This window comes from Halichoerus grypus, chromosome X (genome assembly GCF_964656455.1).
Source record: "Halichoerus grypus chromosome X, mHalGry1.hap1.1, whole genome shotgun sequence".
Classification (NCBI taxonomy): Eukaryota; Metazoa; Chordata; class Mammalia; order Carnivora; family Phocidae; genus Halichoerus; species Halichoerus grypus.
The window spans coordinates 27,394,370-27,413,017 of record NC_135727.1 but is presented as its reverse complement, the minus strand read 5'-3'; the positions used below and the strand labels follow the sequence as shown (position 1 = coordinate 27,413,017).

Here is an 18,648-nt window from a genome sequence, read left to right as displayed (position 1 = left end):
TTATAAATATCATCCATGAGTATCTAAGAAAATGCACATTATACTTAGTTTGAAAATCAAATACAAGTTGCAAACACGTAAGTTTATTAGGAGAAAATGTTATAAAAATGTTTAAAAATTACAATTAATAAAGACTTTATGACAATGTAATGATCAGGGAGAAAGAATACACGACCATATTTTAATCTCATGAATGTAAAGAAACCAAAAACACTGTTGGCGAGGAGGAATAAAAAAAAACACAAAAGAAAGGGTAAAGGGTAAAGCTCAATGAATAGAAGTAGGTGGGGGTGGAATGGAGAGAAAAGGAATTTCAGAGGTAAACTAATTCTACTCTTCCCATAATTTGGGACCCAACTGGCTGGACTTCCCCCCAGATAACCCGCCCTCCCCCACTGCCTCCTCTTCCCACCCTCAAATAATTAACCAAAGACTATTTGATTACCAAAAAAATTCAGTATTTGCTAAATACTCAGAGTCAATTTTTCAAGAAAAAGCCTTTTGTTCCTTTGTTTCCCTAATTTACCTTTTTGCCACCGGAGGAGATTTTATCCATCTTTTCAGATTTAAAAGAATCGCCGCCTTTTTCTTTGCCTGAAGATTTTGACTTATTTTTTTCCTTGTCTTTCTCATTTGGATAAGGAGACTCACACGGACTTTCACTTTTGTGTTTTGAAACCCCCACTAAAAGTATAAAAGAGAATCATGAAAGTCTCTTCCAGTTCAGTTTGACGACAGCTTCGAAAGCATTAATAAATCTACCTACTTGTTCCATTTTCCTCTTTTCGCCTCTTGGCTAAGTCCGGCGGCACTTCACGGTCATTGTTTGAATGATCCTAGAACCAAGAATTGTGAACTACATTGATCAAGAGTTTATGTTTTTGTTTTAAAATACTACTTTTATACAAGGGCACAGCTAACTAGCATTGGAGAGTATTGGCAGTCGTTTCACATTGTAAAATGACATGAAAGACAAGCAGAGCTGGCAGAGATTGTTAGGCTGAAGATCCTTATTACTGTAGAAGATTCAATTCAAACACATTTTAGGGTGAAAATACCAGTTAAAACACCAAATAACAGCCTGCCATGCAACAAACCAGTACTTTAAAAAAGGCAACAAACACACTACCATACATAATATAATGGCTTTCCAAACTAGTTTTTAAAAAATTACAAACCCTTTTCCGCTCTTTCCTGTCCTTTTCATCTTTTTTCTCTCTTTCTCTGGATCTTTCCCTCGACTTGTCCAAGTCTTTCTTGTCCATTTCTCTCTCCTTACTCTTGGACAGTGGTGGAGGAGTATGATTAATGTAGAGCTGTTAAATTAAGGCAATATTACTAAAGATTATTAGTTTTCCAGTATCGGCATCATCTGCTTGATTGTTTATTTAATGAAAGACAATTGGTAGTTAGACCCAAAGTCAAAACTGGTCAGCTGTCTGGATTACAAGAGGTGAAATACAAGAGCATGGCACAAATTATGCAAAGACTTCAATTCTTGGCCTTACAAAAATTTTCATTTAAACTCAATCAGTTCATTCCTGTCTTAACTGAGACTCATGAGTAAATCTATAAGCTACAGTTCCTTTTATAACTCCATTGTGAAAATCTATAACCACCACTACAGAAGTCCATGTGAAAAATAATGACTTTCTCTACTGTAAAAAAAAAAAAAAAAAAAAAAAAGATACAAACCTCTACACAATCAGAGAAATTTTAGTTTTACCATCCACTTACAAGGCAAGTGAGCCAAAGTATAAAATAAAACCTAGCCATGACTTTACTAATAAGTCTTTTCTGCCTCAGCATATACCATGCATACATTATCCTAAATTATTTTTATAAATGTAAAGGCTGCATATTCTCTACTTCTGAAAGCACTCCAATTTCTACCAAATAATCACAACGGACTGTGAAATTTGTCTCACTGGTTCTAAATAGCTCAGAAAACTATTTGGTCAGCTGAGGATGATAAAAAAACTCAGACTGAAAAATGATGAACTGATGTGTGCCTATTGTTTCAAAAGGCCCACAGGCAATAAACAGCCAAAGATCAAGGATGTGCTACCTAAATAATTAAGAGACAACCTTAATAACTTACGCAAGTTGTAAATATGGAAATCTAGTATAAAAGAAAACATTAAGGAAGTAATCAGATACCTATCCTTACAGCATTTATAACTGCTACAAGCTTATGTTCAATTTAAGACATTACAAGTATTAGGCAGCAGAATATGAAATATAACTCATTACATAACTACACAATCCTAGATATACCTTAGGAATGAAAACAATAGTGAGTCAAAAGTCAAATAGTTTTACATGAGGAAATCCTTTGTAGTCAAAGGAATACATCAAAAAAAGACCATCAGTTTGAAAATTAAAGAAACACTTTTTTAACACCACCAAATATTTTCAATTCAGTTGGCTCAGAAATACTGCCATTAGCAATGCAGAAGTAGATTCTTTAAAATGTCAATGTTTAAAAGTTGATGATCAACTGAAATAGACAAAATTTTATTAATAACAAAGAGCAAGAGAATGAGAAACAGTCATAAAAGTGCTTGTCCGAATGGTACTCTTGCTGGGTTAATGCCCTATACAACACTTCAAGCTTTTCTAATTGTGAGGTTTATTCATATCTTAAGTTAATATTACTTATGAAAATGATAAGACAAAAGAAATAATATATTCCTGCAATACTCAAAGAAGATTTCTCTAAGGGAAGTATTGCTTAATTCTCCTGATAAAAGAAAAAAAGGGGGGGTTGTGATTACAAATAAGTACACACAAGCACACGCATGCACACACACACGCACACACACACACTCCTCAAGAATGAAGTTTTTAATTGTGCCTAACTTGAATTCTGTATTGCAAGGACCTGAGAAACCTATATATTCTTACTTTAGAAATGTACCTATTCTAGCCATTCTTCCTACCCTTCTAAGAATAGGTCTGATCACAATACTCTTTTCCACAGTAACATGCAGTCTCTCACTGCCTACGGAATAAAATGCATACTCCTTAGCTTAGGTATTTCCAAGCTCTTCACAATCTTTGCACAATTATATCCTACTATGGGGCAACCCAATGCACTCTATGCTTTGGCTACCACTGGCTCCCTAACACCCTGTCCTTCCCAGCAGTTGTCTTCACCAGAATGGTAGCTCACTTTATCTTAATCTCTTAAAATCCTGCTAGCCTTCGAAGACAGCTCAAAAGCCATCAGCACTTCAATCGTCCCTCAACTCTGCAACTCACTTTCCAGTGAATTCCTGTTATTATTTTATATTAACCTTTTCCTGTGAAAGGTATTCCCTATTAATTTCATGTCACTTATTCTTGTCCATAACAGTTTCCAGTATGGCAGGGAAGCTAATGTGTCTTTTCTACTTTTACACACTTCCTACTGCCTTGTACACAACCAAGTACTAAATACATGTTTGCCAAACAAAATGATTTGTTAAATTGATCTGCATATAGTGTTGATGGATTTTGCTTTTGATTTGCTTTTATTCTTTACATTGGGATCAACAGGTCCAAAAAACATGACTGATTTTCAAAATCTGTTAACATTGCTACACTGACTTTATTAAGGCTACCATATATAAAGATGGCCTCACTTGTAGGCTTCCCTTTGATTATAAATCCTTGTTTTAAGACGATGAACAAAATTAAAACCTGAATTCTGTTTTGAGTGGTCACTGCTGCCCTCCTCAATTACAGAGAAGTTTGGGTAAAGAAAATGCTTTTCACACTTTCATCAAATGTAGCTGCCAAGTTTGCTAGGTGAAAACACAAGTGACCAAACTGCTGGAAATATGCCAATTGGAAATTGGGGGTGGAAGGTAAACAGAAACAATTTGGATACTAAGCTAGATTTTTCTCCCTTTCCTTTAACAAATCCCACTTGAAAAGCCAAATCCATGTATTACTTTTACCATGGATTAGAAGGTGAAAATAGTAAGTAATTTAATAAAAAAGAGGATCCCAGCGAAAAAGCGTAACTAAAAAATTAAAGCACAGAAACAATTTTATATGTACAACTGACAAGAGAACACAAAAAATATACACACATCATTCAAATCCTCTAAAAAGTAAAAGCTACCCCAGAAACAGTGAGTTGATATAGATCGTCAATTTTAAAGATCACTCAAAGTCCGGTAACGTTTTTTTGTGGTTGTTTTTTTTTTTTTGTAAGACATTCATATGCTATTGAACTTTCCTAGACATATAAAAATGCAGACCAGTAATCTGTGGATGCTTTACCAAAGTCCAAAGGCATAAGAGTTCATTTCAAATAGTTATTGAACACCTAATCATATCACCAAGTTAACCATACTGAGCACTAAGGATCTGAAAAGTGGTATGAGTCACACGATTTTTACAAGTGCATTCAGATGCCATTTTCAAAAATTTCTGATTGAATGTGGAATAAATCTATTGAATTTTAAATATCCAGAAAATCACTATCTTTTTTCAAAGGGGGATAGGGAGACTGACTTAAAGCACTATAATTTCAAAAACAAGGCAAACACACTAAAGGAGTTAGGAACCCATTTCGACTACCGCTGAAATGGGTGCTAAGAATCAAGGGACCATATACTTTTTTGCAATTTTTTTTTTCATTGTGGTAAGAATACTTGAGGAACCTTAATTTTAGTCCAAGTTTTGGTACTACTAACAAGTTATATGCCACTGGGAAAAGATCAAGAACTTTTTCAGTCTCTTATTTGTCCAAAAGACACTACCCTCCTGCCCTATCTACCTCACAGCACTGTTATGAGCATGAAATAACATGTTTATCTCACATGTTTTATTTTCAAAAGACTTTCACAAATGTAAGGAACCATAATTTTCATCATTGATGAGAAATTCCAGTTAACTATAACAGCAGGTTTCAAACTGCTTCAAAGTATGTTTCAGGAAATAAATACTCACAAGGTCACATTGTTAACCCATGAATTTAAAATAGCCCACATAAGCCACTGATGGTTAAGACTGACATACACAATCCCAAACTGGTTATGAAAACCAACTGTATTGCAATACATACTTAGTTTAGCCAATAAAAAGTTTTACCTTAAAAGAAAGCATTCACACAGTACAGCTAATACTCTTTTGATTAATACAGTATACTCTAAAAACAATGCTACAGTTTCAGGACAAAGGCATATTGGCTAACCTAAACTATTAAAAACTTAGTGCTTATTGCCCAATATCCACAGACATTTCATTATAAAGCTACAGATCTAAAAGCAGTTAGTAATGTCAACTGGCTTTGTTTCAAAATTTCATTTTGTATTGGTCCACCAGTAAGAGATAATACTTAGCAGATATAAGAGGAGGCAAAGTAGAAAATCAAAGTGAAAGAGGGTACAAATTTTATAATAAGTAGACAAAATAACATGAACAATGGACAATTCAACTACAATAATGAAGTGAACTCTGTAATAAGATACACAAACTGCACATTATTTTTAGTAGAAGAATACTCAAGAAAGTAGAGTAATAGGCAAGAATTAATACTGACATGTAAACATGACCATCAAGTTGAGTATTCCCCTCCAAGAGAATGATTAGTTGACATTAACCAGATTTCTTGATAATTATGCTACAACTACCAAAAAGGTAGCTCAGCAGAGGCAATAGAGTTTTATGGATTGAGATGGGCTCAGTTTTTAGAACAGTACGTGAATGCATCAAATTTCTTTTCTGGTCTTTTGGGTTGTCTAAAAAAGTCAGAAAACAACCTAACGGATTTGTTTTGAGAAATTAAATAAGCTTACTCCCCAAAACAAACCAACAACCGCTTCCCCAAACCTTAAACTTATTTCCAGATTTTGAAGCATAAAAGGATAATGCATAACACAGCAAGCAAAGAGAGATTATAGAAATGTTGCCACATTACACGCATTTGATAACAATCTCATTAAAAGGGACCGTTGTCATCCATTGTTTCAGTTTGTGATAGGTATTTTTAAAGGTTATTCACTAGCTTACTGAATTTACTAGGGTGAAGGTATCTACTAAATAAATGAAGAATTTTTTTGTTTTACTTAGGCATGATGATTTTAAAAGACTCAAACCTTTGCTGAAGACTCCTTGAGTTCGATGAGACTGTCCTGTAGAAAATGAATGGAGATGACAGGTGAGCTGGCATAGTTCTCAGAACCCAGAGGAACTTTGGGAAGTATGGCTGTAACCTGGAAATAAACCAGCTACTTCTTGTGAGGATAAATCTTGTGATGTCAATTATTATATGAATATCAACAATAAAAAAACAAAAGCAAAACCATGTAATGGAACTGTAATGTTAAAAAAACTAAATTATATGTGCTCAATGTAACAAATAAAAATCTTTCTCTGCTCATAATTTAAAAATAAATGTCAATGCCACATTTTTCATAACACTGTACATAAACTATAAGTAATGTTAAGAGGCTTAAGAAAGCAAAACACTTTTTTCCCTCCACAAAAAGTTTAAAACAGTGGAGGTCACTGTGGAAGAACATTATCTTACATTTTCATAGTTGTTCTTTAATTGGGAGGTTTCAAACTTTACTTTATGACTCTACCATAAATATACATTCTTAATCCTAGCCAAAAAACTCAGTGGCATTATATTAACAAGAAAACAAAATGTATTCTCTACAAGAGTAGTCACTTTTTTGCAAAGTGCCTCTGATGGTGAATCTCATACCTCCCACAAAAAAAGCACTTAAAAAAAAGAAAGAAAGAAAAATAAATCAATTACGGTATTCCACCACAGTGCTCTTGATGAAGAATTAATTAACTTACAGTTTTAAAAGTTCAACGTACTGCAAATTCAAAGATTCCATGAAATTAGATGACTTTAGAATTAAAATTAAATATGGAGCAAGGAATGGCTACCCTGAGTCTTCAAGAAGGCTACACCCACGATTTTGTGCTGCAGTTGAATGCCTGGGGTTTCTCTTTGCTGGGTGGTAGGATTGGATGCCACATCTGCTTTTATCGTAACGCAAGGTTCAACTTGTTGGGAACCCAATGGGTATAAACAAACCTCCAAGGGAAGATACAACAGAAGCTGCATGCTCACTGAATATACACAACTACAGGAGAACTGATCACCAAGGAGACTTTAAAATGGAACTCCTTTCAAGACTCCTTCTTAGAAGGCACACATCGGTATGATGCTCATCAAGAAGCTTGATGAATTCAGAGGTATCTTGTTTATCCTGTATCATCCAGGAAGTCTTCAGGGCTATATATTCTTCAATATTTATGCTGAAAAATAGGCTTCATTCTGCTGAAAAGATTCATTTGCTTGTAGCTACCATTGCACTCCAAAAAAGACTGCTTAAAGCAGTGAGGCACTTCTGGGTAAAATTTTTCTTGCACTTTGAAACACTACAAAATTAGTGCTAGGTCCTTGAAGTTTTAATATTTTTATAATAAAAATACTCAATAGGAAAAAAATATCAGTCCACCAATATGTAAAAAATTCATTTTCTAATGCAATATAAAACCTCCAGTGGCTCCAGTGAATACTTGGCACAAGACTTGAAGGAAGTCAGGACACGTATTCCAACCAGGTGAGCCTAACATGGACGCTGCCTTCCTCAGGCTATACTAACCTTTACTGTTGAGGAATGTGATGGAGAAGGGTGGGTATCAATTTTGCGGCGTTTTTGTTCTGTTGGTACAAAAAGAAATGGTCACGGTAAGATAGACTTCTACTTTTTCCAAACACTTAAAAAATCACCACTTTTAAGATCACTTTTAAAATCACCTTTAAGGTCATCAAGTATTCGCTCCCCCCACCAAGTAAAGTCCCTAGATAACTTGCCGAAACAAGGAGACAAGAACTAACTATACATTAACAAGAACCGAAAGTAAACTATATATAAATAAATAAAGGCGAACTTGCCCCTTTCAGGCTCTGCAACATCTGATCGGGGAACAGGTGACTTCAAGGACCCAGAAACTGGTGTTTTTTCTCCTCCTTTAACATTTTCCTTTGATTTCATTTCCTTTGCTATATCTCTTTCTCTGGATGGCTCCTTCTCTCTTTCCTTTTCTTGAGTCGATTTTGATTCTACGTTGGCAACAGTGGTTTTGAATTTCTCATCTTTAGCTTTTTCTTCCTTCTTGAATTTTTCTTTCTCTTTGTCTGACTTGGGTGTTCTTTCCTTCGTCTCTCTTGCTTTTTCATCTTTATTTGGCCGCTCTTCCTTCGGTTTTTCTTTACCATCTTTACCAAGTATCCTGGCCTCTGGAGTAGTAGCTGGAGTCTTTTCTTTTTTCTCTTTTTCTTTCTCTTTCCCTTTTTCTTTGTCATTTTCTTTAACAGCTTTGCTGCTTAAGAATAAAAACACAAGATTTTAAGACAAACAGTCATAAAACATATTCCATGTTATAAATCCTAAAGGGTTTCTTACTGACTTCAAAAATACTAGAAGAGTAGCCCTTTGAAAACTCAAAGACCTTAAAGACAAGTAAAAAGGAAGTACTTCTTTATTCAGTAAATAATAAATGACCAAATTCATGAACAGCAGATTAAAAAAGAACGACTAAAGTGATGTCAGGCCGTTCTTTGTATATGTTCATAACCTCTGAGGATTACAAGGTCACAACCAAAAATTATCCCACAAGCCGATCAAGGGTGCTATTATCAGGAACTGGATTACTTGGCTGGATGGATCACTGGTCTAAATCAGTGTAGGCTTCTCTTATGTTCATTATCCTTACCCAGAATGCCCACAGCAAGCACTCAATCCTAAAATGTTTTTCTAACTTCACCACCTACCTTCATCTGCATAACTCAGCAGGGGAAACAATGTCAGTCTCAGCATTATATAAAACATAATGAGGACAGTTAGCGCATCACCAATTAGGGGTACACACAAAATTTCAAGGTCCAACACAAATGACTTTCATAGTATTCAACTACCACCCTGTTTCATTCATGTCTAATGAGGTTAATCATATAAGAATTCAGAATTCTGACATATAGCCAGTGTTCCTACCTGTTAGAGCTACTGTTTCCATTGCTTGAATTCCCTTTCGGTGTGGCACTAGAAGCTTTATTAACAGCTTTCACACCACACTGAGATCTCTCCCTTGATTTATCTGAAATAAAGGTAAGGTTTTATTTGACAAGCCCCTAATTGTAAATAAACTATCATTTCACAGCAAAATGATTAGAGATTAATTAGAAAGAAACAAGGGGCTAATTTCTTCTTGACAGTTACATACTCCTACCTAAGGAATAAACTATAATACTAAGCCAACATTTTATTTGTCATGTGATATAAAACAGCTTAGTTTGTTGAAACAAAACGTATTACTTATAAATTTCTACAAATAAGCATACCAGTCTCCTCAGTACTGCTTTCATCCGACTTAGACGCACTTCCTATCGACGATGAAGAAGGCCCACCACCAGGCCCATTTTGTACACTGGCAACTGCATTCCTCGGAGGGGGGTCTTTGTGATGAAACTCATTTTCAGGTATCATGTATGACTTTCTACTTTTCAACTGCCCAGAGTAGCTGAAAGTCGCACAAAGTGTTTAAATATACAAATACAAATCAAAAGCACAAACATGGAGTTTAAAAGAATAAAATTAGCAAATTATTCACTCTGCTACTTGGTTTCAGAGATAAAAAATACTAATTTTCAATAAGTTCCTGAAGGTCTTTATAGAGAGCCCCAGATGCTTTCTTAAAAAATAAAAATTTCAATGTAAACTAATCCTTAAACTAAGATGCCTTTTTTTCACTACTGAAGATCCAAAACTCAACTGACGATAATAAAATTACATTTCCTCCAAACCAAGACATATTGTATATGACTTTTGAAACTATCATCCAGTATAGACCGGAAGCTGATAATCAGAAGTGACAACTCTCACCAGCCTGTGGGAACATGATCGCATAATCTCCCATAATCTCCTGAAGTAAGGCAGAAGATAAACTTCAACACTGTAAAACATTTTAAAGTCTTCAGAATCCTTCTGTCATCTAGTCTCATAAATCACATTAAAGTATAATTGTGTTACCCCATAGCCAATGCATATAGATCTGGCCTCTTCTCTTTTTCTTCTTGGCAGATTTTATGCACTCTTCTTTCCAAAGCCTGACCCAAATTCAAAACTTTTGGGTACCAAGGAAGTATTTTTGTTAGCACAATCAAGATATTCCTGATGTGAGTATATTCGCCTGTTTCAAGGCAATGTACGGATGCCTACAACAAACATTTTAAGATCTATTATTACAAAAGTATAAGTATAAAGAGAAAAACCACCTTTGAGAAACATAATTTTTTTTACCTTGGTTAGTTTGTAATGCCATTTATGTACAACATGTCGAAAATTTTCATAGTCTAATTGGTCAGCTTTATTTCCACCATCAAATCCAGTGGCCCGTAATATAGTAAGGAATCCTGGATAATTTCCACATTCCTTGAAGAAAAAAAAAAAAGGTTGTTAAAGAAAAATTCTGCCCCTAAAATAGCAGAAGCTGAAAACTTAAGTGGACTAGATTAATGATTCCACGCAAAAACAAGATGTGTATTTGAATGACAGGTAGTTTTCACAGAAAGGTTCAACTTATTCAGTGCTGGGAATCTGGAATGTCAGTTTGAGATAGATTTTTTTAAAAAGCACTTTTTAATAATGAATGAATGATGTTTAAATTTTAAACACTGTTTTACAACTGAATCTTAAACTCAGCTTCCCTTTCAGAACTGAACCTAAAGATTACTGAAAGCTGCTGTGAGATACATGTAAATGTAAGGGTGTTTATTAGCCATACCTTTTCATACGTGGCTCTGTCACTGTGCCACCTGGTCACAGTCTCTAACATGCAGCAAAGAAATCTCCCATACCGACTAGCTTCATTTTCAGTACAGCTTGCAACTGTGTAAATTATATCAGAGAAAACCTACAGGAAAAATGTTTGAAAAATAAAAACAAATCAAGGTCAAAATTAATTCAAAAAGTAAAAGGTTTTTATAGCAAATAAACTGGTTTAGTCAAAATGTATCTTCCCCTTTTATAGTCACAATTCCAGAAATCTTTAAAGATTCTGGCCTTTGTGAGGAAACAGCACATTCATAAAGCAACAACAACAAACTTTTATTTGAAAAAACTGATTTACAATGACAGTGGAAAAAACTATCATTATTATTACAACATAACTTCTTTAACAAAGGCTTAGCCATAGATATTACTGGGGTTAGGGGGACAGTAAGCAGAGGCGAGGCTGACAGAAACTAGAAATAGGCAGCTGACATGCTGTGACATATACTACATTTTAAAACCACAAATACAGTATTTACTATTAAGAAAAAAGCCAGATGCAAAAATACATAAATGTAACCATACTGAAAAGCATCCCTGCTTTTATGTATGTGTGAAGGTGTAAGCTGTTTTGTTGTTTTTTTGAGGGGGTGAAGGTTAAGAAAAGAGTTCTATTATGACAAACATATAAACCCATACTATGAGTTACTAGATTAACTAGGGGTGCTTATTACATGTCAGGCACTATTCAAAGCACTTTTGTGTGCAGTGACTCATTTAATTCTCACAACAATCTTATGAAGCAAGTACTATTATCCCATTTTACAGATAAGAAAACTGAGGCACAGAGAGGTTAAAAAAACTTGCCAAAGATCATATAGCTAGAAAGCAGCAGAGCTAGGATTCAAGTTCAGGCACTTGGCTCTTGAGTTCATGCTTTTAACCACACACACAATAATACCTCTATAGATTATAATGTTTAGCTATCTTTGTGTGAGTTTTTTTTTTAAAGGTTGCAATAAAAAGAACTTACTCGATCATAGCAAAGAAGTGTGGAAAAATTTGGAGTTTTCTGTTGATGTACCAATTCAACAAAACGAGCACAGTAAACAGCATCAATTGCTGAAAAAATACATCGAGGAAATATACACAGCTGTAGAAATTTTGTGATGGTCTCATTTTTGGTAGATTCTAAAAATAAGGGAAGAATATATTAAGTGGTAAACTTCTTCCTCAAGTGCCTCAAGACCACTAAACATGACAACATATTAATTTTAGTGTAGAGAATGCTATAAAAAAACCCACAAACTCCTTATAGTTTGTAACCAAAAGGTCATGTCTGGGATAAAACTTTCACTTTCACTCTGTGGACATTTTTCTATCTATAACTTCTCCAGAAACATGATTTCATACAGAAAAGCTGAATGGTAAGCTGCCAATATTGTAGTTATGTTAATTTCACCAGCAAACTAAAACAGTTCCTTTGGTGAACATGTGAGGTCGACTCTGCATTAATGAATAACCAAAGAATGGGATAGTGAACACGGAGCTGAAATACAAACATAATACACTTCAACACCTCTGAAGTTATAGAGGTTTGCTTTTGTAATTTGGCAGTAGCAGGAACGTAACAATTCCAACAACCTACTTGCTAAAAGCCAGTTGTCCTTTTCCAGTTTCAGTCTCTGTAGAACTCGCTGTACATGTTCCATCTGTTTCTTTTCTTCTTCAAGAAGCTTGTCCTGAAGGGCAGTACAACGCTCTTTCTCTTTTTTCTTTTTATTTGGAGGCTACGAAGTATAAGTTAGATACTTTTCTAACTACACGCACATTACCTCCCTTCCTTTTAATTAAAAAATTCAAAAAGAGATCAGGGCTGATATTTTATATTAACCACTTCACAGGGATATTGAGGAGTCTACCTGGATGTGCTTTCACCGCCATTCAACAAATTCAAAATCTGGTCTTCACATCAAAACAGGCTACCTTCCTAGCACTCATACTTTTAGTCTCAGGCATGAAGTCATCTCTGACTCTTCCTTCTCCTTCATTCCAGCATCCCGATTGCTTACAAGTCTCATGCATTCCCACTACCTCCACCAATAGTCTATGTTCTCAGTACTTCACAATGAATTACCCTAAGAGCCACCTAGCTGAACTCCAGCCTTGATGCCAGTCCCTTCCCCTAAGAAATGTATCCTTCGAACCACTGTCAAGAGTAATCTTTCTAAAGTACCATTTTTACCATTATCACTTCCCTGCTGAGGAATCTAATATAGCTCTCAATTTTATCAAGTCTTCTTTTCTAACTTTCACTTCTCTACATAATCTGATCCCATCCTAACCATTCAAATTTATCACTAAGCCCATTCACTACAGTAAAAGTGGTCTCTTTAAATCTTAAATTACTTCATACCTTTGCTGAAGCTCTTGAGTGGCCAATCTGCCTCCCTATTTCCAAACCTAATCTACCTTCAAAGCCTACCCAGCTCAAGAGTCAACTCTTCAATAGTCTTCTCCTAAAGAGTTCTCCTTTTGGGAACTCCTATTACTCTTGCAACTGGAGTCACACAGATCATTTTACATTGCTAACACAATCTTCAGTTTAAAAAAAAAAAGACAAACTCAAATACCTTTTGTGTGATCATAACTGCCAGGTATTCACCAAGCCCCTGCCCCACCCACTGGGAGGTCACCATTAACTCACTTAGGAAAATATTATATAGCAATAAGATCACAGCTTTAAGGAACCTTAGCTAATACAAAGCATGCATAATATTAAATTATTACCATGAAATTATTGTACTTGAGCTACTAGAACAAAAACCTACCATTTCCTGATTGTCATCAATTGCTTTCATCTGGACTTTAAGTTTATTGACTTCCCGTTCATAGCTGGTGTGTGGAACTGCAAGGTCATACATTGTCAATGACCAGAATGTGGCATAGAACTGAGGGCTGATGTCATCCCAGACTTTGGAAACGTGTAAGGAGACCACTGCTTCATGGACAGGAGCCATCACCATTTCACATGATGTAATGTACTTGTGAACTTTATGTTGCTGTTTACTTCCCTTTTCTGATTTTTTAAGTTCATCATATTTAGACTGGAGATAAAAAGTAAAAACAAACACAACACAATTTATAGCACTAACTTTCACAGTATAAAAACCTATGTTCCTTTTTCAAGAATCAGAAGACAACTAATCAAAACTTGTAGGAATTCTAAGTTCTTACCAATGACATTTATTTTAAGATAAATCATCCCTGGAAGCTGTTCTCATCTTTAGTCCTGTGTGATCACTAGAAGCTTTTAAGATTATTAAAAACATAGGGTATGTGTACCCCCTCCACCATCCATATCTTCCACCGTACTCTCGCTTACTACTACATTAAGAATTGAACATGTAGGGTTTCCACTCCAGCTTTTAAGATCTTCAAGGGAACCAAGTAAAGGGTCTTAACACTAGTAAAGAGGCATAATGGAACTAGTAACAGCCAACCAGCACAGTATGCTTTATTACTACACATAGCCCCTATTGGCCATTACAATTTGTCAATTAAGAAAGTGGATCCGGGGCGCCTGGCTGGCTCAGTTGGTGGAATGTGCAACTTTTGATCTCAGGGTTGTGAGCTCCAGTCCCACTTTGGGTGTAGAAATTACTTAAAAATAAAATCTTCAAAAAAAAAAAAAAGAGAAAGAAATTGGATCAACATTAAGAAAGGCTATGAGAAAGTTACTATAAGACTGCTAAGTAGGGTGACTAACTGTTCAGGTTTGCCAGTGAATGAGAGGGGATTCCCAGGATGTAAGAGTATAGTGCCAAAACTGGCAAAGTCCCAAGCAAACCTAAATAAGACTTTTATTTTTAAGATTTTGTTTACTTATTTCAGAGAGAGGGAGTGAGCATGCACAAGAGAGAGCAAAGGCAGTGGGAGGGGCAGAGGGAGAGGGAGAAACAGATTCCCCACCAAGCAGGGAGTCCAACACAGGGTTCAATTCCAGGACGCTAGAATCATGACCTGAACTGAAGGCAGATGCTTAACCAACTGAGCCACCCAGGTGCCCCTAAGTAAGACTTTCTATGAATGGATATGGTATATTAGTTTAAAGCATGTGGGAATTGACACTGCAGCTTTTTTAGACTGGACTGGTTTATCCTAATTTGGAAGAGAGTCAGAGGAAGACCATACTCTTAAGAGTATGAGGAAAAGAATCTGTTAGTACAATGGGAGGGAACTACATATTAGTTCACAGAGCATAATACCAAATGTAAAAAAGAAAATAATACAAAGTGTTGTTGCTATTGTCTCATGTCCTTCAGTCTCTTTAGGATGAAAATTTTGTTTGGGTTAGGCATCATTCCTGAAGATGAACCTAAGAGGAGATTAAAACATTTCTTTTTGTTAGAAAAGCATTTAAATCATCAGTTTGTGCTAAACATGGAACCCAGAACTAGAAGGTCAGAGGTCAAAGGTTCCACTTCCAGTTCTGCATTGTGGTAGGCAAGAGTCTTGGCTCCTTACACTCCAGCTGTCTTCCCTCCTAAGTGTCTCTATACCCCAGGCTAACTGGACTGAAGATATACCAAGTACTTTGTTCCAGAGGGTATCTCAAGCAGCATCTTACAATTATTATAATTACAATCTGAGACTCTTACAATTTTTCTGTAAGTGGATTTACCTTCTGTTACCCCCATTTTAGAGAGCATGCTGATAATTACTGAGACCATACAGGTGACAAAACTACAAACAATATTCCTTATGAGAGAGAAGTCCCAATTACATCCCAGACCTGAGAGAATAACAGCAAGGATAAGGAAGCATTTTTACACCGTGAGGGCAGGTCCTGTTGATGGTAACTAGTATTAATCTCTGTGAGGAAGAATGACATCTGCTAAGGTTCTAACAAAACATAGGGTAAGTAGTGCCGAAACTACCTGTATAGGATAGCTTAACTACCTGATTTGGGCAAGATCTAGAATATGAACTGGGTGGGGAAAAGCCTTTCTTTCAGAACTGTGTTACAAGGTGGGTCTCAACAATTAGAACTAAAAATTAGGTTTATAGGTATGAGAGGGTAATGATGTGGTACAACAGCCCCCCATCTCCCCAGTCCTCGGGTTCTGAATCTGTCACTTTTATTGCTAGGTACCCACCTAGTCCCTATCTAGTTAAAAAAAAATTAGGCTTGATCAGAAAAGACAGCTATACTTCATATTTAACTAGGATGAATAGTTCCTGGTCTAAAGTTAGTTTAACTCCTTCTTCAAGCTTACACCTTCAGTCAAATGGAGAGGCATAACAGCTCTACATCTCAAGTCACCCAGTGCACTAAATCTGTGAAATAGAACTGATATCCACAGTTACTGCTATACTTCTAATTCCTGTTCAAAAAGCTCTTGTTGCCCCCAATAACCTGAACAGTGTTTGGTTGGCTGAATTATTCCCATGAGAGCCTACTACTAATCAATTTATGGAAGGGTCCTAGCAGTCCTCCAATATTCATACCCTCTCATCAAAGGCTCTTCAAGAGAGGCTCTCGGGCGCCTGGGTGGCTCAGATGGTTAAGCGTCTGCCTTCGGCTCAGGTCATGATCCCAGGGTCCTGGGATCGAGTCCCGCATCAGGCTCCCTGCTCAGTGCAGAGCCTGCTTCTCCCTCTCCCTCTGCCATTCCCTCTGCTTGTGCTCTTCTGTCTATCTCTCTGTCAAATAAATAAATAAAATCTTTAAAAAAAAAAAAAAAAAGAGAGAGGCTCTCATCCAAGAAGCAAAAGCAAGGATCCCCAGGAAGTTTGGGTGTCCATCCAGTGCAACCAAGGTTGCCAAAGAACTCCTTTTCCAGAGGGTGTTATGTGGCCTATTGGTAACAGACTTATCCCTGATTTGGCTGTATAGCCACCTCTATAGAGTTCTTTGTTTTCCTCTGCAACCCTAGAGGGGAAATGACATTTCTTTTAGATTTTTGTATCTCTTAAATGACAAAGACACAATATTTTACACAGGCTACAGAAAAGGTAGCTATTGGTATGAATGACCTGCTCCATTTCTGACCTGGAAAAGTTCAGCCAACCTCAGGCAACCAGGTGTTCCTGTTTGCTAGGGTTCAATATCGCTGATTAATGTGTTAACTTCTCAATATAGCACAGGGCAGGTCAGAATTCCTGAGATGAAGCAACTCTCCCACCTCAGTCCTTCAAGAAATCAGGTCCCCTGTTGTATAGCTGAGACTGATCTACTGCGGGGTGGGGTGACAACACAAGACATAACTACGCAAAGAGAGCACACAATTTTCTGGAAAGATTCTAAAGGAGGAAAAAAGAGGCTAATCCTACCCCCTGTCCCTTTTTCCCTTCTAGAGAATATAGCACAGTATTGCTGTGTAATGCTAATCAAGTGATAACCGAATCAATTAACAGTTACTTGTTAGAGGGAAGTGTGACACTGTAGCAGTTGATATGTAAACACTAACAGCTGATGGCCAATTAAATGATCAATTAGACCCCAAATTTCTCAGCGTCTTTTTTCCACACCTCTACTACACAACCCTATGTTCCTACTGGGGACAAAGAAGGGATCCTACTTTAAGAGAAAGGACCAAGGTCTTCCCCCAAAATCTGTAGTGAAAGCCTTCCTTACACAGTACAGACTTAAAACCAACAACAAATAAACAGAAGGGCCAGAATTCAAGCCTACACAAAGATGAGGAATGTGCTGGGGGGCTCCAGTCAGAATGGAGAAGTACTATAGTTTCCAAACAGAGGCCTGACCATGGTCTGAAGGAAAAGGAAGAGTCAATTCCCATTAGAGGTCACTGCTTTGCAGGCAGGAGTCCAGGCGGCAGAGAAGAGGAGGGAAGGCAGTCTCCTCTTCCCCCAACCATCCTTACAGTCACTGCTGGGATGCCCTGCTTGGGAAGGCTCTGGTTTGCTTTTGTGCTTTTCTTTTTAGTTGTCTCATTTAGGTGGAGAGAAATAAAACAAGAACTATGAATACCTTTCCGAGAAGTTACATAACACAACCTACAAGAGTTTTTAGAGTGGTTGGGGGTGGTTAGGTCTTTCTGTCTGTATTTCTCTCAAGCAAGTCAACTGACAGGGATATTGTTACTGAGGAAAGAGGACTCTGTATTCAATAGGAGTGTTTCGCAGAATCACCTACCAGATTTTCCTGCATCAGAATCAACTAGCGCTTGTTAAAAAACAAACAAAAACAAAAACAAAACAGAAATTCCCAGGTACTACTGAAGTTACGACCATTAGAATCTGGGGACACGGGATTGAGTTTCAAAGATGCTTCGCTGGTGACTCTCATCTACACTAATGTTTGAGTGCTATAGTTTTAAAGGGCCCATAAGACATCAACCTGGACAACTGGGGGTATAGTACTAGTAAGACTTACTTTTAAAGGGAGCATTTTCATTGTACACTGCTCAGAGATGAGTATTAACAAAAGAGTAACTCTCTAAGAGACATAATCTGCATCTGTGTCAAACTAAAATACATTTACAGTTAAGAAATAATTTGGAATCATTCTTGAATGGCAGCAAAGACACTTACACTTACCGAAATATGGTGTGCATACATTGGCCTAGACAGGAAAAATGCTGCATCATGGGGTGTATGAAATTCGTTACAGAGCACATCAATTGAAGGCACTCGCTTTATATAATCTTCTGTGCTTAGATTAGATGCTAAAAACCCACCAAACTGTACCAGGGTATCATGACACTAAATTTAAAAAAATAAGACAAAAAACACAAATGTGCTACCATTTTATGAAACATAAAAATTTTCCAAAATAATTATAATGTCATTTTAACAGTATTTTGATTAACATTTAAGAATTCAAATTTTA

At 36.4% G+C, this 18,648-nt stretch overlaps 1 protein-coding gene across 16 annotated transcripts in view; it reads right to left on the bottom strand.

Annotated features, from left to right (window-relative positions):
* Nucleotides 1–18,648, bottom strand: part of THOC2 (THO complex subunit 2) — a 116,109-nt gene that overhangs the window by 10,523 nt on the left and 86,938 nt on the right. For 11 of the 16 annotated variants that reach the window (XM_078064429.1, XM_078064434.1, XM_078064438.1 and 8 more), the window contains 15 exons: nucleotides 18,357–18,521; nucleotides 13,622–13,897; nucleotides 12,439–12,580; nucleotides 11,824–11,981; nucleotides 10,804–10,932; nucleotides 10,320–10,451; nucleotides 10,050–10,234; nucleotides 9,362–9,540; nucleotides 9,015–9,117; nucleotides 7,916–8,346; nucleotides 7,623–7,681; nucleotides 6,093–6,209; nucleotides 1,179–1,316; nucleotides 767–836; nucleotides 527–684 (listed from right to left, as the gene is read on the bottom strand). In XM_078064429.1, the coding sequence (XP_077920555.1) occupies nucleotides 527–684; nucleotides 767–836; nucleotides 1,179–1,316; nucleotides 6,093–6,209; nucleotides 7,623–7,681; nucleotides 7,916–8,346; nucleotides 9,015–9,117; nucleotides 9,362–9,540; nucleotides 10,050–10,234; nucleotides 10,320–10,451; nucleotides 10,804–10,932; nucleotides 11,824–11,981; nucleotides 12,439–12,580; nucleotides 13,622–13,897; nucleotides 18,357–18,521 (2,442 nt within the window). The remainder of the gene's footprint in view (nucleotides 1–526; nucleotides 685–766; nucleotides 837–1,178; nucleotides 1,317–6,092; nucleotides 6,210–7,622; nucleotides 7,682–7,915; nucleotides 8,347–9,014; nucleotides 9,118–9,361; nucleotides 9,541–10,049; nucleotides 10,235–10,319; nucleotides 10,452–10,803; nucleotides 10,933–11,823; nucleotides 11,982–12,438; nucleotides 12,581–13,621; nucleotides 13,898–18,356; nucleotides 18,522–18,648) is intronic. The other 5 variants (XM_078064439.1, XM_078064437.1, XM_078064430.1 and 2 more) reach the window with 4 other exon arrangements.